This window comes from Arvicanthis niloticus, chromosome 1, assembly GCF_011762505.2.
Source record: "Arvicanthis niloticus isolate mArvNil1 chromosome 1, mArvNil1.pat.X, whole genome shotgun sequence".
In the NCBI taxonomy this organism is placed as follows: domain Eukaryota; kingdom Metazoa; phylum Chordata; class Mammalia; order Rodentia; family Muridae; genus Arvicanthis; species Arvicanthis niloticus.
This window is the reverse complement of record NC_047658.1, coordinates 107918927-107943026: the sequence shown is the minus strand read 5'-3', so window position 1 is coordinate 107943026 and position 24100 is coordinate 107918927. Positions and strand designations below refer to the sequence as shown.

Below are 24100 nucleotides of genomic sequence, written 5' to 3'. Positions count from 1 at the left end.
CGGGTCCAGAGCCATGTTATCTGGGGCTATCTTTAGCTCCCTTTGTAGTTACTCATTGTCCACCTCTGTCTCTGACCTACCATCCTTCTATCAGGAAGAACCTTTGGAATGATTAACTTTCACGTCTACCAACTCCAAAGCGAAGAATGTTATCAGACAGCATCTGAGATCAACAGCAGAGATTTCCCAGCCACCTACCTTCCTATCTGGTGCCCATCCCATACCAGTGTATCTGGCAAAGGCCTCCATTTGTGACTTTTTGTTTTATAACTATAGTTCATGTACTCACTTTTACACTGGAACCCATTTGAGGCAACCTGATTGGTGTTCCTGGACCATGGTCACTTATATTTGGTTTAGAACAAACATCTCTTTATTCACTTTGAAGTGAAAGTCCTGTTTTGCGTCAGCAGCCTTACCAAACTGTTTAGTTCAAAGTCTGGCCTTTGACAGTCCTAACAAGTCATCCCCAAATGACAGCTACAGAAGGAAGAGGAAGGGAGCTGGGGAGACAGCTCAGTGAACAAGTACCTACCTTGAAATCACAAGTGCAACGTGCAACCCCAGAACATACATTTAGAAAACTAACAAACAACACGCCCACAGAGAGAGAGAGAGAGAGACAGACAGACAGACAGACAGACAGACTGACTAGTGGATCTCTGTAAGTTTGAGGTCAGCCTGGCTCCAGAGTTCCTGAAGAGCCAAGGCTACAGAATGAGACCCTGTTCAGTGGCTTCCCAAGTCTATCTTTGGGGTCCCAACAAGAAGTTTAGGTTTAGAGGGTAAGAGATACGCATAGGTAGTGGGTGGGATGGAAGGGAAGGACTTGGAGGAAAGGAGGGAGAAGGAGGTAAGTGAATGGAGCTGGAGATGGCATTGTCTGTTCTTCCAGAGGTCCTGAGTTCAATTCCCAGCGACCACATGGTAGCTCATAACCATCTATAATGAGATCTAGTGCCCTCTTCTGGCCTGCAGGCATATATGCAGGCAGAATGCTGTATACCTAGTAAATAAACCTTTTTTAAAGAAAGTAAATAAATAAATTTCTTTTAGAAAGAGATGTATAACTAACAAGATGTGGCTCTAGCCATCTCCAGGAGCATCCAGGGTTCTAGGCCAGTCTCAGAAAAACAAAAACAAGCTGGTGTATCAACTTGTTGGTGTTCTGAAGCGGCTTACAATACATGAGCCATGCTTTCCGCATCCTAGAAATAAGGAAGTTGGCCAGCTGCCCACTCAGCCCTCAGCGACAGCGGGAGATAAAAGCAGAGCAGCCAGGCTTCTGACGCAATTGAGGCCTATTAACCAGCCGCTCACCTTTCCGCTTGCTCTGTATCTCCTCAGTCAGTAGAGGCTCTGCCGCTTAATGCCCGAGTCATGACAAGCTCTATGACAAGAACAGAAAAAGACTAAGAGGATCAGAGAGAACCAGCACCAATTCTTAGAAAATTCACACCTGTGATCCCAATCCTAGTACTGTGGGCTACACAGTAACTGCAAAGAATAGCAGGGTCGGGACATGTTTACCCGTGCCTAGCCACCCACGTCCACCACCACCCCTGTGTTCTAGCTGAGCTGTATCTATGACCTGCAGCTGCCAGGGCTGAGAAGTGGAGTTGAGCTCTCTTCAAGCTTCTCTTATTCTTTGCCTCAGAACAGAACCTTCTTTGCTTCTTCACAGTGACTGATTTTATTTGTTGGCCTTAAAATTCCAAGAAGGACAAAAAGAACACAGTGCAGTTAAATCCTCAGAGAGCAGATGAGGAGGCGAGAGGGGTACACACCTATGAAGTCTTCTCATCTGCCCCCTCCAGCCCCATGGATCTAGGGGTGTCAGAGTGAAGATCCTAGACTTGTCACTCACAGGGAACCTTTGTGCCTGCTTCCTGGCCCCATCACCCTACTTAAGGCCACAGCGCCATCACCTGCCCACATGTTAGACAGTATCTGGCTGGCCAGCTGTTCTGGCACTCTGACACTGCAGAGGTCCTACCTTAGGTGGAGGAAGCTTCACAACCCCATACCTGACAGCAAGGCTGCCAGCTGCACTCTGCTTGCTTTATACAGCTTTGCGTAACTTACGTTTAAGGCTCCAGACTTCACCCACTACTTGGTCCAGGAGAACCCCACTTGAGCCCTAATGGGAAAGGGCTTCATCTGGGTCCTGAAGGTCACTTGAGGGCTGCCTCTCATCTCTAGGCAGGTCCTCTCCCTCCACCCTGAGAAGTGTTTTTTGGTTTTTTTGTTTTGATTTTAATTTTTTTTATTTTTTATTTTTTTTCGAGACAGGGTTTCTCTGTATAGCCCTGGCTGTCCTGGAACTCACTCTGTAGACCAGGCTGGCCTCGAACTCAGAAATCCGCCTGCCTCTGCCTCCCAAGTGCTGGGATTAAAGGCATGTGCCACCACCGCCCGGTGAGAAGTGTTTACATGGCAAGGATTGTGATTCCCCACCCCAACCCAAAAGAACCTCATGTCCCCAAACACTCAGTCCTCATATCCAAGGAGCACGTGATAGTCTCCTGAACTAACAGAGTAGCACTCAGGGCCACACCCACATGAGGGTGTTCTCACAAAGGCAGTACTGAGCAGATGCTGCAACTGGTGCCCCAGGCCTTAAGAAGGTTGTGAGTTTGACAGAAAGAAGTTGCTAGATGTGCATAGCTGTCCTGGAAACGACCCAGGCCTGCTCTGAAACAGAAATCAGAGGCAGCAGGGGTGACAGGGGGCAGGAGGTCTTATAGCACTGATCAGCCCGGCAGGGCAGAAGTCTCCTAGGACTCTCACCTACCCTTACATTCCAGTAGAAGCAGGTTCTGGATATGGAAGAGAAGTGACTGCCTTGTTTTCTTTCCTTTTCTTGACAGGTTCTCTGTAATTCTGGCTGTTCTGGAGCTCACTATACACATCAGGCTGACCTCACAGAGATCTACCTGCTTCTGCCTCCCAAGTGCTGGAATTAAAGGCTTGCACCACTATGCCTTGCTCAAGCAACCTGCCATCAATATCAAGAGTTCCAGATTGCTAAACACAAGCTGACCCTATGTATGTAGTCCTCACCCTCCCCTCCCCACAATCAGGACCAGTCTCCATGAAGGAGACTGAGAGAAAGCTCCACAGAGCAGGATGGGGCACTGAGTCTCTCTCATGATGGGGTCATGGAGCTTGCCAGAGACATCCCAGAGGCCTCTAGTGCTCTCCCTCAAGTGGTAAAACCTGACTGTTAATCCCCATAGCAGCCCTGATCTTGTCCAGGTATCCAGGCCCAGAAGTCAGCCCTGAAGGATGATACTGAAGTGGAAGGGCAGGGCCTAGTCACTGTAGCAGGAAGTGCCTGGGGGCCAATGTACCAGTCCACCTACCTGTGCACATCGGATCCAGGATGTTGCTCAGCAACAGGCAATTCAGCAGGTAACTCTACACTAGGGCCTGACCTGAAGCAATGTGCTGAGACTGGGAATCCCACTGATCACAGGAGACAAAGGGAAGGTGCTTGTCTGTCACATCTGCCTATTTAGTCCTGAATACTCAACTCCATGTGCGTCCTGAGCATTCTCACAGGCTCTACTGGAGACCAGACACTCTGCTCTCTCACAAACATACCACTCTGGACACAGGCCATAGAATTATTTAGGTATGCATCCCCCCAGCTATGTGATTCACCTGTTAGATGAGGCACACACAGTAGCACACACCTTTAATCCCAGCACTTGGAAGGCAGAGGCAGGCAGATTTCTGAGTTTGAGGCCAGCCTGGTCTACAGAGTGAGTTCTAGGACAGCCAGGGCTACACAGAGAAACCCTGTCTCAAAAAACAAAAGCAAAAAAAGAAATATCAAATATCAGTCTTTTTCTTTTCTTTTTAAAGACAGGTATTCTCTGAGTACCCCTGGTTGTCCTGGAACTCCCTTTGTAGCCCAGGCTGGCCTTGAACTCAGAGATCCACCTGCCCTGTCTCTGAGTGCTGGGATTAAAGGTGTGGGATACCAGGCCCAGCAAATATTAGTCATTTCAAACAAATAATATAAAACTTGTGTTTAGAATAAAGAATTCAAATATTTTTATCTCCCTTACCTTGTAGGACTTTTATGCAAATGTTTAAAACTCCCTACCTAGTAAAAGCTTTGTTTACCCAAAGGTCCATTTCTCTACACTAGCTCGGAACGGTGACCCTCCTTCAGTCAGGGACTGCTTTCCCTTCCTCCATTTCTTGTATGTTGAGTCTTTTCAGACTAGTCAACTAAACAAGATTGTGAAGTTGACTCCAGTCAACGGGCAAAAGACTCAGCCACCACCAAGTTAGAATAAAATCAAATGTGCTTCCTGTCCTGGTGTGCTCTTCACTGTTTCCTCCAGTACACTCTCTTCGTCAAGATTAAAATTTGCCCTGTCCAGACAATTCCCTGGAATGGTGGTCTCTTTACAAAACTTATATCTAACACCTGGGCGTTGAATTAAATATACTTTCCTCCTCAAGACTCAAGCCTACTGCCGGCACTGCCATTTCTGGTGCCTTAATGTTACTTTGAAGGCAGCACAAAGGTGGAACTGTGTGAGTATGTGGGCACTAGCCAATCTGACCCCTTCAATTTCTGGGCTTCATGTCAACAAATGGGGATGTAATAAGGATGGGGCAGTCTACAGCTACAGAAAGCTCTCCTTGTGGCTAGGTCAAGCTTGTGGTCTGACTTCTGGCCTGTGCATCTTCAAACATCACCACTCAGACAACAAAGAACCCTGGGCTCCAGGTTCCTTCTCCTAGACCCCAGCAGGAGCCCCCCAGTCATGCACTATGGTGTAAATCACTTTAGATACAGGTTGGCCTCCCCAAACAATCTAGTCTTTTCCTCAGGAAACTCAACATCAATTCCCAGAGGCGTTCACAGTTCAGGAAGTGACATTTCATCCTCTATAGGAACAACATACAAAACTCAAAGGACCCAGACATCTTTCCCAACCCCGCAGAGGAAGACCGGCTCACAAGCGACCAACTCCGTGCCCCTCACTCTGTCCGCCTGACCCGTCTTCGCTCCCTGACACATTTAGCCGGGCTCAACTTGTGGGCAAAGGCCTAAGGTGTAGTAGCCCTGTGGCAGACTCGACTCGGACTGAGAAACGTCTGTCCGGCCCGCTGCACTCAACTGACATGTACCCTAAGGCTACAAGCCCGTACCGGTAGTTACCACCATTGGAGCAACGAGCACTCGGCAACCCCGCCCAAGCCCCGCCCCCGCTCCACTCCCGCCCCTCCCACGCCCGCGTCCCAGCTACTACGCCTTGCGCACGCGCAAACTGCGCATCTCTTCACTCAAGTTCCGCGGCTTTCCCCCAGCCCCGTTTGCGTCCTGCCGGCGAGCCCCGCCCTTCGTGCCGCACGCACGCGCATTCCACTCCCTGCAGCCGAGACCCGCTTCACCCGGCCCATCGCACAAATATCAGCCTGGGTTGTAGCCATGGCCTCCGAGCGGCTGCCAAGTAGGCCTGCCTGTCTCCTAGTGGCCAGCGGTGCTTCGGAAGGTGAGCCGCGCAGGGCAGCTGTGTGGCTCAGTGGCCTGCAGTCCTGACTCTGGGCCAACGTTTTTGCTTGTGGAGTTGGGATTCTGGGACCCTGCACCTGTTTCCTTGGCGCAGGCCTACTATGTTGTCTGCACAGGCAGACAGAGATGGCCAGCGGCTGCAGAGATGACCCTGCCCCCGGGTCAGCTGCAGGGGCTTGGTACCCTGCCCATGGTTTCAGCGTCTCTGTCCCCCCAATCTTGGGTTTATCTTCATGCATCTCCAGGAAGCGATCCTGAAAGGGGTTGCTCGAAAGAGCTGCACAGAAGGGACCCTCACACAGAAAGGGTCTGTTGGCTTCATATGGGTTCCAGCTGCCCGGTGTGTGTCTGGGGCACTGGGCACATGATTACTTCACGGGTCCTTAGGGAACCAACTGGCCCGAGATAGTCACTGTGGGAGGTGGAGCCCAGGGCTGCTGCCCGGTGTTCCCCTCTCGTATAGACCTCTGCAAGTGGGTGTGAGCCCGAAGGTACCTTGGGATCTTGGACTGATGAACTTCTGGGTTCCACACTGAATCGTCCCAGGTGAAGATGAGAGGGGCCTGAGGGTGCTGCTCCTCCCTGGAATAGAGGGTTAAGAGAATCAACAGCTGCTCCTGGGTAGGCCTTACTTGAGAGAGTTGGAAAGTGGGGGATTGAGGAACTGGTGGGAATAATCTGTAGACAGTCACTAAAAATTGTCTTTGATCCCAGCACTCAGGAGGCTGAGGCAAATAGCTCTTCCGGAGTTTGAGGCCAGTCTGGAACTTGCATAGCAGGAGTACACAGTGAGGTCTTGACTCAAAATCTAAACCGAAACAAAATCCACACGCCAGAAGCCTAGATTAGGAGCTGAAGGATAAAGAGGCCAACGGCTACATGAGATGCTGCTGTCTTTAAAACATATGTCTTTAAACAGCCATAGGATCAAAGGTGTGCACCGCCACTACCGGAGTCTGGAGGCTTTTGAAATAGGCAAGCTTTGTTCGTTTTTGAAGGACTTTTGATGGGCAGAAGAGAGCTGAGAATACCGTGGTAGGGGCAGAATCTTATACGTGTCCTGGGTGTGTGCAGTGCCCCAGACACCACTCTCCTCTCCTGCTGCTTTTACCTCTATGACACGTTCACTGCTGCTCTTCTCAGGTTATGGGGACCTTGGATCCTGGTGGCTCTGTAAGGGGGTGCGCCAGATGTTTACCTTTGGAAGTACCTGTACTGAGAAAGGGTAGGATGCTGCCAAGGGTGTAGCAGTGTTGGTGGACAGTTAAGGTGAGCTGGGGGCCTGAAGGTAGAGTTACTAGGTCAAGCGGAGAGCCTGTTCTGGGAGGCTTCAGGACCATTGGAGCACCTGCAGGTCTTCCAGGGGCCAGTGGCCAACGCTGGGTAAAATAATAGACTTGCTGTGGACCTCTGAGCAGGTCCTCTCAGTTACATATTCATGAACCTGAAGGGCTGCTGTCCCGGTCCCCAGGGTATAAGCCCTGGGGTGGGTAAAATGGACAGTCTCTAAGGCTGGTTCTGGGACAAGGATGGCCCCCAGCAACATTGGAGCAGTCTCTGAGGAATAGGGTTAGGCCAGCTGGCCCTGTCATGCCCTTGCCTTTCTGGAACCCTCTCTTGCAGGTGTGTCAGCCCAGTCCTTCATCCACTGTTTCACGTTGGCCAGCGCTGCCTTCAACCTACAGGTGGCCACCCCAGGGGTGAGTAGTCACCCTTCTCCAGGGAACCCCTGAGGTGTTTCCCTTTCTTGGGTTGAGGCTAGGAGAGTGTAGAGAGCCCTCTATACTTAATAGGGCCAGGAGGGAGCTACCTCCAGGTCCAGGGATCTACAGCCAATCTTGGAGGCATCCTTAAGTCACCATCCCAGTTCCCTGGACTCTGACTATCTGTGTTCAGGGAGATTTTCTTTTTTTCATTGTAGCTTGCACTTTTGCAGGCCATCCTTAAGTGAAAGATAAGGCTTGGCCCTAGTGTGTAGCTCCTGCACATTTGTTCCTAGGAGAGATTCTTGATTCTTGCATTATGGCCCTGGGGACATATGATAGAAATGGGTCACGGCAAGTGTGTATTGTGCACTTATTTGTGACTTTGAGTGTTTTGAAGTCACGAGCTGGGTGGGACAGTTGCTTTTGCTTTATAAGTAGGAGACTGGAGACCATGGGGGTGCAGGGTGTGGAAAGAGCTCAGCATTGAGTGGCACTGGGCTCCACACACTGGGGGTTTGGCTCTCTTGGCCTTCTTTGTACTTAGTCTTTCTCTCTCCATAGCCGCTGGAGGCTTCCTGCCTGAGCCAGCCAGTAAAAGTGCTGTTTGGGTGGTTGTTTGTGCCCAGGTGGTTGTTTAAGTCTGTTAGCCTTTTTGAGTCCTCTGTCATCCAAATGTGGGGGAGATCCCAAGTGCTAACTGCTTTTATAGGGAAAGGCCATGGACTTTGTGGATGTGACTGAGACCAATGCACGTTGGGTACAAGACTTCCGCCTCAAGGCATATGCCAGTCCTGCTAAGCTCGAGTCCATAGATGGTAGGTTGGAAACACGGTCCCTGTGGAGGCCTCTGTGTCCTGGCTGGTCCCTTATTTGACCTGTGTTTTCCCCCTAGGTGCCCGGTACCATGCCCTCCTGATTCCCAGCTGTCCTGGCGCCCTGGCTGATCTTGCCAGCAGTGGGTCCCTGGCTCGAATACTGCAGCACTTCCGCTCTGAGAGCAGTGGGTGACAAGAAACTGCAGAATAGGCTGGCAGGCAGACACTGGGTGGGAAGTAGGAGGGAGCAACCAAACAGTGGGTGACAGGGAACTAGACTGCAGGCTTGGAAGGGAGACATGGTGGATGTTGGGTACAGGGTTTAGTGTTCAGGACTAGGCATGCCTGGTGATTTCAGCAGCCCATCAGATGGGAGTGGAGAGCTGCATGGGCTCTGAGCTGCACACAGATACGTTGCTCTGTGATCATGTGTGTACTGTCAGTCTGTGTGCTGTGGCTGAGAGAGGGCTGGTGACCATGGCCTCTTAGCCTTTTCCATAGTAGGCTAGTCAGGATGCTGTCTGGATTCCTGGGGGGAATGGGCAACATGTGTTGTGATGAGCACATCTTTAGGCTGGGACAGGATGCTCAGCAGAGACTAGCATGCACACAGGGTCCACACAGTGTCCTTTATTGGTGAGAGCTGGTCTTCTAGCAGCAGGCAGCAGTTGTTCCCAGCCACCTCGGCCATGGGAACGCACTGGCCATTAACTTGCCTATGGAGAACCAGGGGAGCCCCATTGCAGAGCAGGATGCCCCCCAATGGCTTCTCTGAAGTTTGAAGTAGTGGCTGGTACATAGACTGGGAGTTCTGCATGCCTACACATGTCTCAAAACTGAGGCAGTATGGGCTCTGGGCTAGTCTTGAAATATCCACCCTTGGGTGAGGGGACACTTGGGAGGGGACCCTACGCAGGATAACATCCAGGGCCTTAGAGTATTTTGCTGCTTTTAGAACCCATCTGTGCCATTGGCCATGGTGTTGCTGCTCTGTGCTGTGCTACCAATGAAGACAGGTCCTGGGTGTTCCAGGGCTACAGTCTGACAGGGGTAAGTACCTCGTGGACAAGCCAGTGTCCTGTTCATGTTGTCTCCTTACCTGAAACTAGGAGGAGATTCCTACAGGCACTGTGACCTGACATTCCCTAGCTGCTAGGACAGTTCTCTCCTTGCCTGAGTGATACGTGCTAAGGGTAAGAGGGCAAGCACATCCCGGAACCCTCTGGGGTGAGCCTCAGCCCCTTACATGGACATCATGGAACCTACCAAGGGAATCCTTCCAGAGGATACCAGCCCATCTCATTTTGGTCACATATGCCTTGACACTGGGGGAGCCAGGCACTCTAAGCCAGTGGCTTAGTCCCCAAAAGATGACTGCGATTTGCCTTTACCCTTATCTCCTCATGTGGTAGCTAAGGCTGTTGCTGATTTGACCTGCCTGGTCCCTGGGGTTGGTGGTCCTTGAGACAGTAAGGCAGGGGACCAGGTAGAGCCACTGGCTGTTCTGACTCAGGTCCTGCCTTGTAGCCTTCTGTGTACGAGCTCATCAGGGCACCTGGCTTTGCCCGCCTGCCATTGATCGTTGAAGACTTTGTGAAGGACTCTGGTGCTGGCTTCAGTGGTGAGTCTGAGTTGGTGCCCCTTCACTTAGATGGGTAAGGCTACCTGCTGTCTTGGGTGCCTTAAGTCTTGTGTCCAGTGGTTCACCCAGGCAGAGACACACTCCTACTAACCTCTGGTGTTCACAGCTCTTCAATGGGTGGGAGTGGAACTGGGCCTAATCCTTGTGTGCCTAAGGCTTGTGCCTTTTGCCTTAGCCAGTGAGCCTGACGCTGTGCATGTGGTGCTGGACCGCCATCTGGTCACTGGCCAAAATGCTAACTCCACCGTTCCTGCTGTCCAGAACCTGCTCTTCCTCTGTGGCAGCCGGTGAGGTTCCTGGGCAAGGGTTTGGGTACATTCCTGCTTTGTGATGGGCTCCCTCTGCTGGACAGTTTTGTCTGTGACACTGCCTGCTGTTGCTGAGCCTGGACCATGTATTCATCCTATAGGAAGTAAGCTTGGATGCTGTCCTGGTGACCTAGAGACAAGGACTGAACTCACTGTGGCCTTTTCTTCTGATCCTTACTCAATGGGACACTCAAGCCTCCATCGGGACCTTGTGGAATGCTGGAGGCCTCCAGGAATTAATATTTGTGGAATATCAGTTCTAATGTAGACTAAACACCCTTTCCTCATTCCCAGCACACAGTGTCTCAGCTGGCCAGGCAGTCCCTAAGAACTCCAAACTGACCATTCGAAGAAGAATCGTCCATGGGTTGTCATCAGCTGTGGGATCTTAGGATGGGTGTTGCTCTTCTGTGTTTTTTTGGCTATTTCTATCCCTTCAGCTGTTCATGGGAACAGTGTAGATGAGACCATAGGCTGGAGTCTGCTCTGAACTCTCATCTCTCCTTTTTTTTTTTTTTTTTAAAAAAAAAAAAACTTGTTTATTTTTATATTTCCTATGCAATGATGTTTTGCATGAACATATGTCTTTATGAGAGTGTCAGATTCCCTGGAACTAGAGTTACAGACAATTGTAAGCTGCCATGTAGGTGCTGGGAATTGAACCCAGGTCCTCTGGAAGAGCAATCAGTGCTCTTAACCATTGAGCCAACTCTCTAGCCTCCCTCATGCCCCCCACCCCCTTTTTTTTTGAGACAGGGTTTCTCTTTAACCTTGGCTGTCTTAAAACTCACTCTGTAGACCAGGCTGGCCTGGAACCCAGAGATTCACCTGCCTCTGCCTCCCTTAGGATGTGATTAAAGGCATGCGCTACCACCTGGCTATGAACTTATCTTTTTAAAGGTTATCCTATCCATAAAGAGGCAGAATTCTTGCTGAAGAAGTCTGCCCTCGTTTTATTATTGCTGGCCTGTGATTTTGAATGTAATAGAGGTGTCAGCTCAGACTGGCATAGTCCTGGGCCCTTGAAGTAGACACAGTGATGTCATCCTGTTCCATATGGCATGGAAAAAAATATTAGTGTCACCCCTTGAGATCCTTAAACTGCAGTTACCCCTGTCTGTCCAATTGCATCTGGCTTACAGAAGCCTCAGCCCAAGTATTCCTAGAAGGAATGGCCACAGATGGGCCTAAGCCATATGGAGCAGGGGTAGCCATGAGTCCTGTCTCCCACTCCCTGGACAGGCTTTTGCCAAGGAACTGATAATGGCCATGTGACCATCTCCCTCCTGGACATCTTTGTTTGCTGTCAATCCTGGGACGCCTGGCCTGGCCTGTAGCCTCTGTTGAGCAGCCTTCTAGCCCTGGAATAGACCCAAGTAACTTGAACCTCTCAGCTTCCATCTCCACTTAACTTTGCATATCCCAAGCTCCAGAGAAGTGCCAGAGACCTGGAGGAATACCTTTTGGTGGTTAGTAACCTTTAATGAGGAAAGTCCAGAGCAAAGTAGAAGGAACAGGAGAGCCCGCCTGTCCCTGGATTCCTCCCTGGCTTTGCACTGCTCCCGTCTGCCATAAACACCGTGTAATGATGGGTATTTCTGGACAAAACTTTAAAAATCTGAGGCTGTGCCCTGGACTTGACTGATTCAGACATAGGCTGAATGGTCCGTAAACAACAGATATTTGCACATGCTTCTTGAAGCTTTAAGTCTAAAGTCATAGTGTCTGGTAAGAGCTTCCTGGATCAGACGTCTTTGCTTCTTAACTGATGGAAAGCAGTAAGTGTGCTCCCTCCCTCTCCCTCTCCTCCCTCTCCCTCTTCCGTCTTCCCTCTTCCCTGAGGTTACTGAGGTTTTAGTGTTACTTAGTGGACAGCTTTGGACACTGAGGAGGTGATAACATGTTGATGGGGTTTCAGAGTTTCTAATTGGCTCTACATGAATTTCATATATTGTTTGTTGAGATAGTTTCTCTATGTAGTCCTGGCTGGCCTGAACTCTTTGTAGACCAGGCTGCCCTCAAACACAAAGACCCACACACTTCTCTGGAATGCTGGGATTAAAGGCATGGTCCACCAATGCCCACCTAAGCTTCATATTCTATACTGAGGCTTCCCATGGCTGTAGCAGGTGAGGTGGGCTCTGATAGTACCAGGCCTTTGTGCCAAGGGTCTTCCCACTGCCCAGTCCTAGAAGGAGGAGGAGTCCTAGAAAAGTGGCAGCTGAGCTTGTTATGTTCACAAGCACATTTAGAACAGCTCAAGAGAAATAAAACCTGACACAGATACTGATGGCAGAATTATTCACAATAAAGGATGAAAAGGGGAGGAGGTGGGGCTGGAGAGATGGCTCAGCAGTTAAGAACACTGACTGCTCTTCCAGAGGTCCTGAATTCAATTTTCAGCAACCACATGGTGCCCCAAAACCATTTGCAATGGGATCTGATACCCTCTTCTGGTGTATCTCCAGACAGCTATAGTGCACTCACATACATAAAGTAATTCTTTAAAAAAATGAAAAGGGGGGTTTGGAGAAATGGCTCAGCAGTTAAGAGCACTGACTGCTCTTCCAGAGGTCCTGAGTTCAATTCCCAGCAACCACATGGTGGCTCACAACCATCTGTAATGGAATCATATGCCCTCTTCTAGTGTGTCCAAACAAATAAATCTTTTTTTTTTTTTTTTTTTTCGGTTTTTCGAGACAGGGTTTCTCTGTATAGCATTGGCTGTCCTGGAACTCACTCTGTAGACCAGGCTGGCCTCGAACTCAGAAATCCGCCTGCCTCTGCCTCCCAAGTGCTGGGATTAAAGGCGTGCGCCACTACTGCCCGGCCAAACAAATAAATCTTTAAAAAAAAAAAATGAAAAGGGGCTGACTAATTGGCTCAGCCAGTAGAGTTTGAACCATGGACTCCTTAATGGGATGGAGAAAAACATTTGAAAGTTGTCCTCTGACTTAAATATGTATGCCCTGGTGTGCATACACAGTATTTAATATTATTTTTGTTTTCTGAAACAATTTCTCTGTGTTAGCCCTGGTTGTCCTAGAACTCATTCTGTAAACCAGGCTAGCCTCAAACTCAGAGATCTTTCTCCCTCTGCTTCCTGGGTGCTGGGATTAAAGGCATGCACCACCAGTGTCTTGCTTATTCTTCAATGTTTATTTTTCAGGATTTGTTTTTTATGTGCATTGGTGTGTTGCCTCATGTCTACATGAGGATGCCAGATCATCTAGTTAGTTGTGAGCTGTTGGGAATTGAACCCAGGTCCTCTGGAAGAGCAGCCAGTACTCTTAACCACTGAGCCATCTCTCCAGTCCGATTTTTATTTTTATAGACAGGGTTTCAATGTAGTCCTGGGACTCACTAAGTAGACTTTGCTCTCCTTAGATGTGATAGTCTGGTTGCTGTCCTCCAAGTACTGGGATAGTAGGTATGTGCATGGTTCCAGGCCCTTCCAAAACTGATGTATACTAAACTGTCCCCATGTGGTGCCACTGCCCTTCAGAACCTGACTACAGTAGGCAGAGCACTGGGTGAGAGAATAAACTGCTGGACTGACTTCCTTGGGCAGTGGAAAGGCCTGGCTCTATAGCACTCTGGTCAGCTGTTGCCCCCAGGAGCAGAGCCCAACATTCGTCTTTCAACTCTGCTAGTGTACCTAGAAGACCAGGCACGGCATATGGACAGCAGGGTTGGACAGAGTCCCAGCACCAAAATCAATAACCTCTGCCGTCTCACATCCCAGCTGTGGTGCAGTGGGACTTAGAAGATGAAGGTGGGGGTGGGGGAAGATGGCTTAGTGGTTAAGAGCACTGACTGCTCTCCCAAAGGTTCTGAGTTCAATTCCCAGCAACCACATGGTAGCTCACAACCATCTGTAATGGGATCTGATGTCTTCTTCTAGTGTGTCTGAAGACAGCTACAGTGTACTCACATACATAAAATAAGTAAATCTTTAAAAAAAAAAAAAAAGATGAAAGTGAGGATGACAATCACCTACATCATGCTGATGCCTTGTGGTTCATCTCCCAGTCGCAGCCTCAGTTGAAGCCAACACCAGAGCAACTGGTACTTAGGTGGGTGGTGACAAAGACAGTGAAATGAAACAGTATAGGAAAAGCTACTGCTTTAATGAATTAGACAAAATTTCACATAAAATCAGAATCCTATGATCCATCCCTTCTTCAATCACTAAAAAATGCAAGATTCATTCATCACAAGCCATGTGCAGTTAGGACCCAGCTCAAAGGCAGTGCAGGTCTGGGGTCCAGCCTCAGGCGCCGCACTACTTCCCATTCTCAGCGCTGAACATTCGTTCCTAGAAATGACCAGAGGCAGAGTCATGGGAGGGCCCCAGCCAAGACCCACCAAGGTCCCAGTATGCCATCTGCATCCATGGTTCCGTCTGTCTGCCTGTCTTTGTCTCCGTGTGTGTGTGTTGTTGCTATTCTTAGGACAGCCACTGCCTCTTAGGTGCTTGGACTAAAGGCCTGTGCTAGCATTCCTGGCCCAGGCTACTGAATGTGACCCTCTTGCCTCTCCAAAGCGATGGGACTATTGGTGTGTGCCACCATGCTAGGCTTCTGCAATAACTTTCAGCTCTGCCCAAACTCTGCCCCTGGGTGAAGGAAAAGGCCCAAAGCTGCCCACCCACTCAGGAACTCACTGTGAGCATCCGCTCCAACTTTATGGCATCAGCAGCAAATTTGCGGATCCCATCAGAGAGCTTCTCCACAGCCATTTGGTCCTCATTGTGCAGCCAACGGAAGGCCTTCTCATCCAGATGTATCTTCTCCAAGTCACTGGTCTGGGCTGGGGGACACCATAGCTTTCCATGCCTGCCTTAGCCATCACTGTCCCTCAGGCTTATTAAGCTAAGTATCTCCCGGCAGGGCTAACACTCCACCCATGCGGGTTTTATTGGGTCCTTTGGTCTTACCCGCTTTGACTGAGAGCGTAGGCGCCAGCTTGCCGTTATCCTTGAGCAGCTCCCCTAGGAGCTTCGGTGAGATGGTGAGGAAATCACAGCCTGCCAGTGCTTTGATCTCACCCGTGTTACGGAAGGACGCGCCCATGACAATGGTCTTGTAGCCAAACTTCTTGTAGTAGTTGTAGATTTTGGTGACACTCTTCACCCCTGGAGGAGACCCAGGCATGTTCTAGGATGGCCCTAGAGCCGCCCTGTCTTGGTCCCCCAGCCCTGCTCCTCAACACAGCAGTCTCCCCTGCAACCCCCTGACCCCCGGAGATCTAAAAGGGTAGCTCACCAGGGTCCTCCTGGGGTTCATAGGATTTCTTGTCTGTGTTTGCCACGTGCCAGTCAAGGATACGCCCCACAAAGGGAGAAATGAGCGTCACACCTGCTTCAGCGCAGGCCACAGCCTGGGCGAAGGAGAAAAGCAGTGTCATGTTGCAGTGGATGCCATGCTGCTCCTCCAGCTCCCTGTGAACAAGACGGGTAGGGAGGCTGAGTGCAGCCTCAGGCTAGGTGCTGGCACCTGTGCTCCTCAACTGTGGGAGCAGGGACAGGGCTGTACACAGTTAAGAACAAGCTGGAGACTCAGCAGGGCTGGGTCTGGACCAGGACTGACTAGGATTTCCTTCATCAGATCTGTATTGTATAGCAGACAAAGGCAATATGTGGCCCTGAGGGTTCACATCTGCTCCAGCACTGTAACAGGGTCTCTCCTCTCTGAGTTCCTATGGGCTCTGCTCCTAGGCTAGAAGCAGTGGGTCATTACCAAGGGTGACTGGGACCTAGTTCTGCCTGGAGTTACCCTGCAGCAAGCACAGTTTCTCTTCTTAGCCCAGTTCTCCTGGGCCAGCCACAGTTCCCTTCCCAGGGGTGCTTCAGAGGTGCCTGCACCATGTAGCTATTTGAGTATCTAAGCTCAAGTGTAGTTTATACCATGCTGGCTCAGCAGAGGAGAGAATCTCCTCCTGACCCAGTAAGCCTACTTCTCTGCATCTGCCCATGAGAGGAAAACTATGCCCACATCAAAATCTATCTAGGCCCGCGTCCGTGCCAGTAATCTCAAACAGCCTCAAAGTGGTAACAGACCCAATGCCGAACAAGAGACAGATGCAAGGACATGATCCACTGAATGGAAGACTGTCCCGCAGGGAGTAAGGCAAAGGCACACTAGAGCATGCTGAATGAGATAAGCCAGACACAATCATTGGCCTCTACTTATATGACACCCAGAACAGATGAATGAAGAAAACTCAGTGGTTCTTGGGGGGAAAGAGCCAATCTGGGTGGAGAGAAAATGAGCATCTCTGCTGCCCAGTTACGCTGGACCAGCCATGGCTGCTTACCTCTAGAAGAGACATCAGAGAGGAGGCTGACCATTTTTGCCATTTTGCATTCTCTTCTACTCAGAGCACTCTATGTGTATGATAATTAGTTTAAAACTTACATAACTAATCCCAGCACTTGGGAGGCAGAGGCAGGCGGATTTCTGAGTTCGAGGCCAGCCTGGTCTACAGAGTGAGTTCCAGGACAGCCAAGGCTAACAGAGAAACCCTGTCTCGAAAAGTCAAAAACAAAAACCAAAAAACAAAACCAAAAAACAAAAACCAAAAAAAAAAAAAACCTTACATAACTTGAGGCCTCACTGTTCCAGGAGACTGAGAAACAGCGAGAGAAAGACACTCCTCCTTAACTGGCAAGAGGCAGTCTGAGCTAACCCTGGAGCAGAGCACAGGCTTCTCTCAAGGACCCCCAGAAACTGGTGTTTGCTTCTCAGGAACAGAAACAGGATCTGAAGCTGCCTCCATTCAGGGGACACTTACTTTCCAGCCTGAATTCCCTCCCAGGTTGATGACAACTTGATGAGAATTCTGTCCTTGCTGATCCCAGCTTCTTTGTAAAGCTCAATGAGGCGCCTGGCCCGGGCCACCATTGCATCCTTATCAAAGGAAAGCCTGTAAGAAGGGAAGCATGTCAGTGTCCTGCAGCTAAGTGGCTCACAGGGTAGACCCTTCTCACCCTCTCCTCTGGACTCAGCAACTTGAGACCTAATTTCAGAAGCAGGCGTGATAGCCAAACCTTGTAACTAGCACTCAGGAGACTGAGGCAGGAGAATCAGAAGTTCAAGATCAGCTGGTGCTACAAGTGACACTACTTGCTGCTCTTTCGAAGGACCCAGGCTTGGTTCCCAGCACCCATACAGCAGCTCACAACCTTGTGTAACTCCAGTTCCAGATGATCTTATGCCCTCTTTGGCCTCCACCAGCATCAGGCACATATGTGGTGTAAATACATCACATAGACAAACACTCATACACATAAAAGTAAATAACCTTTTGAAAAAGAGACTTTGGTTTAAAAAAAAAAAAACAGGAAAATGGGTTCATGGATATGCTGAGTTGGTCAAGCACTTGCCTGTCATGTACAAAGCCCAAATCCCCAACATCACATGAACTAAGTATGATGGGGTACTTGTGTAATCCCAGCAGGTAAGGGCAGGAGGATCACAACATCAAGGTCATTCTCAGCTATACAGTAAGTCAGTCTGAGGTCAGCTGGGGCTACGAGACCCTGTCTCAAAATAAATAAGAAGACTTGGGTTTAATTCCCAGCATCCATTTGGTGGCTCATAAGTGTCTATAATTTCAGTTCCAGGGGATCCAACACCCTCTCAAGTTTCCACAGGCTCTTCACGTACCTGGTGCACAGATACACATGCAGACAGAACACCCATACACATTAAATAACAAAAACAACCACACTCATAAAGTAAAAATAAAAACTGTATAAAAAAAAATTTAAAGAGCCAGGTGGTGGTGGCATTTGTCTTTAATATCTCAGTACCTGGGAGGCAGAGCAGGTGGATTTCTATGAGTTTGAGGCCAGCCTGGTCTACAGATCGAGTTCCAGGACAGCCAGGGCTGTTACACAGAGAAATCCAGACTCAAAAAAACCAAAACAAGTTAAAAAAAAAAAATGCCAAGCTTATTGGCACATGCTTTTAATCCCAGCACCTGGGAGGCAAAGACAGGCAGTTCTCTCTGAGTTCAAAGGAAGCCAGCCTGGTCTACATAGTGAATTCTAGGACAGCCAGAGCTACATAATGCGACTGTCTTGAAAACACAAAAAATTAACAACCAAAAGAGCAAATTTCTGAACCCCTTAGTACAAGTATATTTTCATAAGACACAGACTGAAGACCAACCATTAGTCAGAGGGCTCTAGGCCACCAGTTCTGTACAGTCTTCGGATAGAATGTGTATTACACCACCAAATGGTTCTGGGGAATCTCAAGGGCAAACTGATGCCACCAGGTACCTGCTCCCTTCCCACCCTACACCACCTACCTTGCATCAACTTCTGTGGATACACGGCCTGGAATCTTCTTTAGTATTTCTGCTCCAAACAGCACAAAAAGTTTATCAATAGCATTTTTAATCTGTTCCTCTTGTGGCCTGAATTCAGAAGGGAAAATTGTATTAGAAACTTTGAAGGCTTTGGGGCACCTATAAGACTAATTCTAACTCTTGCTAAATTTCTTTCTCTTCAACCTCCCTAGGATGAGTATATAAAAACACATGCTACTTTGTTTTATTTCATTTGAGACAGGGTTTCCCTATTAAGATCTGGCTGTCCTGGAACTCACTCTAGAGCAGGCTGGACTCAAACTCACAAAGCACATGCTACTAACTGCAGCACTCGAAGGGTAAAAGCAGGAAGGTTCCACATTTGAGGCCAGCCTGGGAAAAAGGCAGGCAGGCAGGACCAAAAGAAACCACTGTTTTATTACAGTGAACCAGCTACCCCATAAACCATGCCATACTGAACATTTCAAGTTAACTGTTCAATAGCATTATAATGTTGGGAATCACACCATCATCTTCATAACTTTTTCCTTTTTGGTTTCTTTGAGACAGGGTTTCTCTTTATAGTCCTGGCTGTCCTAAAACTCAAGTTGTAGAAAAGGCTGGCTTCAAACTCAGAGATCCGCCTGCCTGTGCTTCCTGAGTACTGGGTTTAAAGGTGTACACCACCAAGAACTTTCTTATCTTTCAGACTAAACCCTATCCTTTGGCACTTGCAAAAAATTATATTTTTATGCAATCCCAAGAAACAATACTCCCAAGAATGGAGAGCGAGATGCCAACCAGCTTGATTTGACCACAGGGTGTATATGTGCAATTAGCACATCAAAAAGGACTATGCATTCATGATCTATGTGATAACGTCAAAGAGTTAAAACTATAGGAACAAGAAAAAGATTGGAGGCCAGCACAGTGACAGGCAATGTTATCTGAGCAGTTGGACAGGCAAGCTTAAAAGTAGCCTGGTTTCATAGTAATGCCCGGTGTCTCATACAAACAAGAAAGAAGCCGAGGACAAAGACAAGGAAGTAGAAGAAGGATCAGAGATTGTGGTAATGGCTGTCCCAATGCACACTTAACTAAAACCCATTAGACTTGTTAAAAGTAATGGTAGCTGGGCAAAGTGGTGCATCCCTTTAATCTTGGCACTCAGCAGGCAGAGGCAGGTGAATCTCTATGAGGCCAGCCTGGTCTAATACTGTGTTTCTGGATACCCATGGTTACATAGACTCCAAAAACCAAACTGAATGAATGAGTGAATGAACGAATCAACAACCACAACAATAACAAACCCAATAAAAAACAAAAAAACTGAAGAAAGTACTGACAACTAGAAGGCAAATCGTAGCTGTCATAACTTAGAGCCTGTCAGAGGCTGGAACCTGGAAGTTCATGAATGTTCTACATCTCAGCTAGAGGTGAGAAGACTCAGAGCCACATAGCCAGTGTGAGAAGTGGGACTGCTCGGCTCTCATCGGTCATACTCACCCACCCAGCTTCTTGCCGTAGGCAATGGCCTCCTCCACCAGCTCTTGATAGGCAGGCATCTGTGCTGCAGCCAGGATCAGGGATGGGTTGGTGGTGGCATCCTGGGGCTTGTACTCGTCGATGGCTAGGTAAGAGAATTTCAAAAGCAGATGGGAAGGTTAATCTTCATGTCTGCTGGAATGGACCAAGAAGCATCAAGATCTAGTTACCTCTGGCTTGTCTGTGCTTCCAAGAGGATAGCTAAGGGATAGCCTGTCCCATAGACTGGAGGTCCCATGGAATAAAAGGAGACAGCCTGCTAGTACAGACATTCTCTCCCTGTTTCCTGTCTGCCGTGAGAGGAGCTGCTCTGCCCTCTCTACCACAGTGGACTGAAACCTTAGAAACTCTGGGTCAAAACAAATCGTCCCTCGATTACATTCGTCTCTCAGGTGTTTGTCATAGTGACCAGAACCCTGCAGCAATCTCAAGTGGATCACATGACAGTGCTCCACAGCTGCTCCAGACACTGGCCACAGGCAGTCTTCAACATGAAGACAGTACTCAACCTACACACGAGAGCTGGCCACAGTGACACCATCTACGATCCTAGCTCAGATGACTGAGAGTTTAAGGTCAGCCTGGGTTAGAGCAAGACCCTGTCACAAAAGAACAAACCACAAGCTCAGTGTGATGGCATACAGCTTTAATCCCAGCACTCTGGAAGCAGACATTTGTGTCTTGAACTCTGTGAGTTCAAGGCCTACTTTGTCTACAACCAGGGCTACATCGTAGGATTATGTCTCAAAACAAACAACCAAACCATTTCAGCATGTGATTTTTTTGTTTTGTTTTTCGAGACAGAGTTTCTCTGTGTAGTCCTGGCTGTCCTGGAACTCACTCTGTAGACCAGGCTGGCCTCAAACTCAGAAATCTGCCTGCCTCTGCCTCCCAAGTGCTGGGATTAAAGGCGTATGCCATTACTGCCTGGTGTGATTTTTTTTAATGTGCAATATTTTAAATAGTAAAATTTTAAAAACAAGCCAGAGTTTCAGGCTAGCCTGGTCTACATTGCAGGTTCCAGGCTAGCCAGGCCTACACAGTGAGACTCTATCTAACAAAATAAAACAAACAAGCAACAATGATAATGACCCTAGAATGATCATGACCTGTAAGAGCTGATTTGCAGTGACTAGGATTGGAAATAAGAGGATGCTATAATAACATGCTCCACCAGCTTGTCCTACTCCCCAACAGCCAGCAGGAGGCGCTCTAACCCTAAACCTCTGGCAGACATGCTTTGGATTTATAACCTCATTTGTGTGTGGGGGTGGGGGAGTGGCATATTATGCCCAGCTGTATTGGCTCCTTTAACATACTGGGTTTTTTTCCTCAGGAATTCTTTTTTTTTTTTTTTTGGTTTTTCGAGACAGGGTTTCTCTGTGTAGCCCGGGCTGTCCTCGAACTCAGAAATCCGCCTGCCTTTGCCTCCCAAGTGCTGGGATTAAAGGCGTGCACCACCACCGCCCGGCTCCTCAGGAATTCTTAAGAAGCCAATGAGGTGTGACTTGGCCCCGATCAGCTCAGTTATCCAAATGAACAAGCACATGAACAGTAGACACACAGATGTCCAGTTGCCAGGCCAGGAGGACATGGGCTTACCTGACTTTTTTTTAAAACAGATTAGTAATTTCAAAGTGCTCTGCTCCTTTTCCTTTTCCAGATCTACATACCAGGTGTACTAAGATCCTGTGTAGCTAACAACACAGGGTGACCTCAGACTTGTAGTCCTCCTGCCCTGCCCCTCAATATATTATAGGTCCACCCCACCATTCACATAACAAGAACAGGATAGTTCTGTGTCCCGATGGTGCTAACATAAGTCTAGGAGTTATGAAACAGCTGCAGAGATACCCAGAGCAGGCCTGGTCTGCAGGCAGTGCAATGCGTGGCTCATTCTGGAGTCTTGCTTCCTGATTTGGACATCACTAGGGAAACTGGGCCAAGGGTGTATGGGCTACTTTTGCAACATCTTAGGAGCTTGAGGTTATTTCAAAATAAGAAGTAGGGGAAAATGTGTTCTGGAGTGGTGCTGGCTCAGGTGTGAACCCACTGAAGGGTGGCAGAAAACATTGCTTTTATCATACAAAAACTACAGACCTAAGGCCTGGAGACACAGTACCTGTTTCAGCAGGTGTGATGCCTGACCTTGGTCTCTATCCTACCCCTACAGGTGAGCATTAAGGCCTAAAGACCCTGAGGTTCAGAGGAAAATGAAGGGGTCAAAGTTTTCTGAGTCCTGAAAATTCTATTTTCAGAAGCCTGTGATACCCAGGGAGTGAAGAACCCTCACAACAGCTGGGCGGTAGTGGTGGTGCACGGTGTTGATCCCAACATTTAGGAGGCAGAGGCAGGGACATCTCAGTGAGTTCCAGGCCAGCCTGGTCTACACATAGAAACCCTGTCTGCAAACAAACAAACAAACAAACACCAAAAGAAACCTTTACCTTACAATAGACTTTGAATCTGACACAGTGTTTATAATTATCTAACTTGTCTTAAACTACACTATCAATGAATGTGCTTTCTGTTGTTTGAGAAGGGCTCTCACTATGTAGCTCAGGCTTGCCTGGAACCATATAGACCAGGCTGGCCTCAAACTCACAAAGATGTGCCTGTCTCTGCCTCCCAAAAGCAGGCATGTGCTACCATGCCTGTCTGTTGCACTCTTGACAGCCTTAGCCAGTAAACTCTGCTCTACACAAACGGTGGAAAAACCTCAGGACTCCCAGATGGATTTCTGGAAGCTCTCTGACAAACATAGCTTGTGTCAGACAGGTTTGCTATCGGACCCTCATCAAGTCTGTCCTTTATGTCTAAGCAGCCCAAATATGCCTAATCACTCTCTCTGACTCTCTCTGACTCTCCGAGAGATAAACAATACACTTACTCATGAGGAATTAAAGCCTGTTTCTCAAGTCACCGTGAGAAAGCAGAAAAGAGCAGAAGGTGCTTTTGTACTGGTCAAACGGAGCATTTCCTGAAAGTCTTTCTCACGGCACTTGTGAGATCACCCACACCACTCCACACGGTGGAGAGCACAGCCAGCAGCACAAGCCTTTTCACCTATGTCTTCTGAGTTCTTAACCAAGCCCAGGAAAAATCTGAGTACTGGAGCGCATGGTGGCACTGCCTGATCCAGCACTAAGGCTAAGACAGAAGGAACACCAGGAGTTCCAGGACAGCCTGGGCTACACTGTGAGACCTTGTCTCAAAAGAAAAGGAAGTCTTACAATGATAACCATTTTATTTAGTGTGTGCATCTGGTCTGACTCCAGCCATACCGCGTACTGCCCACAGTAGCCAGGCGCCTGTGGAAAGCAGTGCAACAGGCTGCAAAACCAGATGGTGTCCAGCAAGGCCGCCCAGTCCTGTAGACTGCACTGGCTACGAAGTTGAGCCTGTGTCATCGTAGGGGAAGAGGGGGGCACCGGGGGTCAGGGAGACTCAGACTACCTAGACCCACTGAAGCTTCGTCAGGGGGGCTCCCAGGGTCACCAATAGCCCAGAGGCTATTGATCTTTGAAGGTTCCGCACACTCACCAATCCCGGCTCCAGAGCCCGCGTGGCCCCGCCCCTGGCACCCACACCGGTGCTAGTTCCAAAATTGGGGGCGCAGCAACTTATATAGGGCGCATGCGCCGCGCCCTCTTACCGTTGAAATCACCCGTGTCAGCCACCACGGTGGTGAACTGCTTGAGCTGGTCCAAGGCGGACTCCATCCTCTGGCGCTTTACCGGGGACCCCGACATGGCGAAACGCGCACAGCTGAGGCGGTAGCGGGTGCGTACTAACCCACAATGCCCCTCGCGTCCTGGCCAATCAGAGCAAAGTTAAATGAAGCCTGAAGACGAGCCCCGCCCATGTACTTGGAGACCTTGCGATAGACCACACCCCGTGTCCCGGTCCGGGTTCTCTTCCTCTATAGCGGCTGGCTGTTTTCTACCAGTCTAAGGAGAATGGAACCCAGGCGTCGTAACCCTCTAGAGCTCGGATACGTAGAATGAACAGACAACGGGTTCTACTGAGACGCCCGCTCAGTAAGCCTCAGACCCCAACGGCCTGCGGATGAATGAGATTCTGCAGCGCTCTCGCTCCAGAGCCGAGCTAATCCTTGAGCGAGTCCTTGCCTCCAACTGTGCGTCCACTGCAGGTGCTCCTTCCCCCGCGGTGGAACCTCGAGGTGCACCCTTTTTCCAGCTGTGGGACTCCTCTGCTCCCAATTT

At 49.1% G+C, this 24100-nt stretch overlaps 2 protein-coding genes across 4 annotated transcripts; one reads left to right on the top strand and one right to left on the bottom strand.

The window, feature by feature from the left end:
- Positions 1 to 5318: 5318 nt before the first annotated feature.
- Positions 5319 to 10887, top strand: Gatd1 (glutamine amidotransferase class 1 domain containing 1). 3 transcript variants are annotated; one of them, XM_034507833.2, is made up of 8 exons: positions 5319 to 5519; positions 7163 to 7239; positions 7955 to 8060; positions 8138 to 8245; positions 9016 to 9110; positions 9588 to 9681; positions 9878 to 9989; positions 10112 to 10887. In XM_034507833.2, the coding sequence occupies exons 1-8, from the start codon at positions 5456 to 5458 to the stop codon at positions 10116 to 10118; spliced, it is 663 nt and encodes a 220-aa protein (XP_034363724.1). In that variant the 5' UTR covers positions 5319 to 5455; the 3' UTR covers positions 10119 to 10887. The 3 variants fall into 3 exon arrangements, with proteins under 3 accessions (XP_034363724.1, XP_076769457.1, XP_076769455.1); XM_076913342.1 differs by having other exon boundaries at positions 5343 to 5519; positions 8138 to 8200; positions 10112 to 10187; XM_076913340.1 differs by lacking the exon at positions 10112 to 10887 and having other exon boundaries at positions 5343 to 5519; positions 9878 to 9993.
- A 3234-nt stretch (positions 10888 to 14121) lies between these two features.
- Positions 14122 to 23695, bottom strand: Taldo1 (transaldolase 1). Its single transcript, XM_034507814.2, has 8 exons — positions 23530 to 23695; positions 19836 to 19959; positions 18330 to 18437; positions 16806 to 16937; positions 15278 to 15453; positions 14950 to 15147; positions 14677 to 14822; positions 14122 to 14328 (listed from the first exon to the last, which is right to left on the bottom strand). Exons 1-8 carry the CDS (start codon positions 23624 to 23626, stop codon positions 14296 to 14298), a joined length of 1014 nt encoding a protein of 337 aa, XP_034363705.1. The 5' UTR covers positions 23627 to 23695; the 3' UTR covers positions 14122 to 14295.
- Positions 23696 to 24100: the final 405 nt, after the last annotated feature.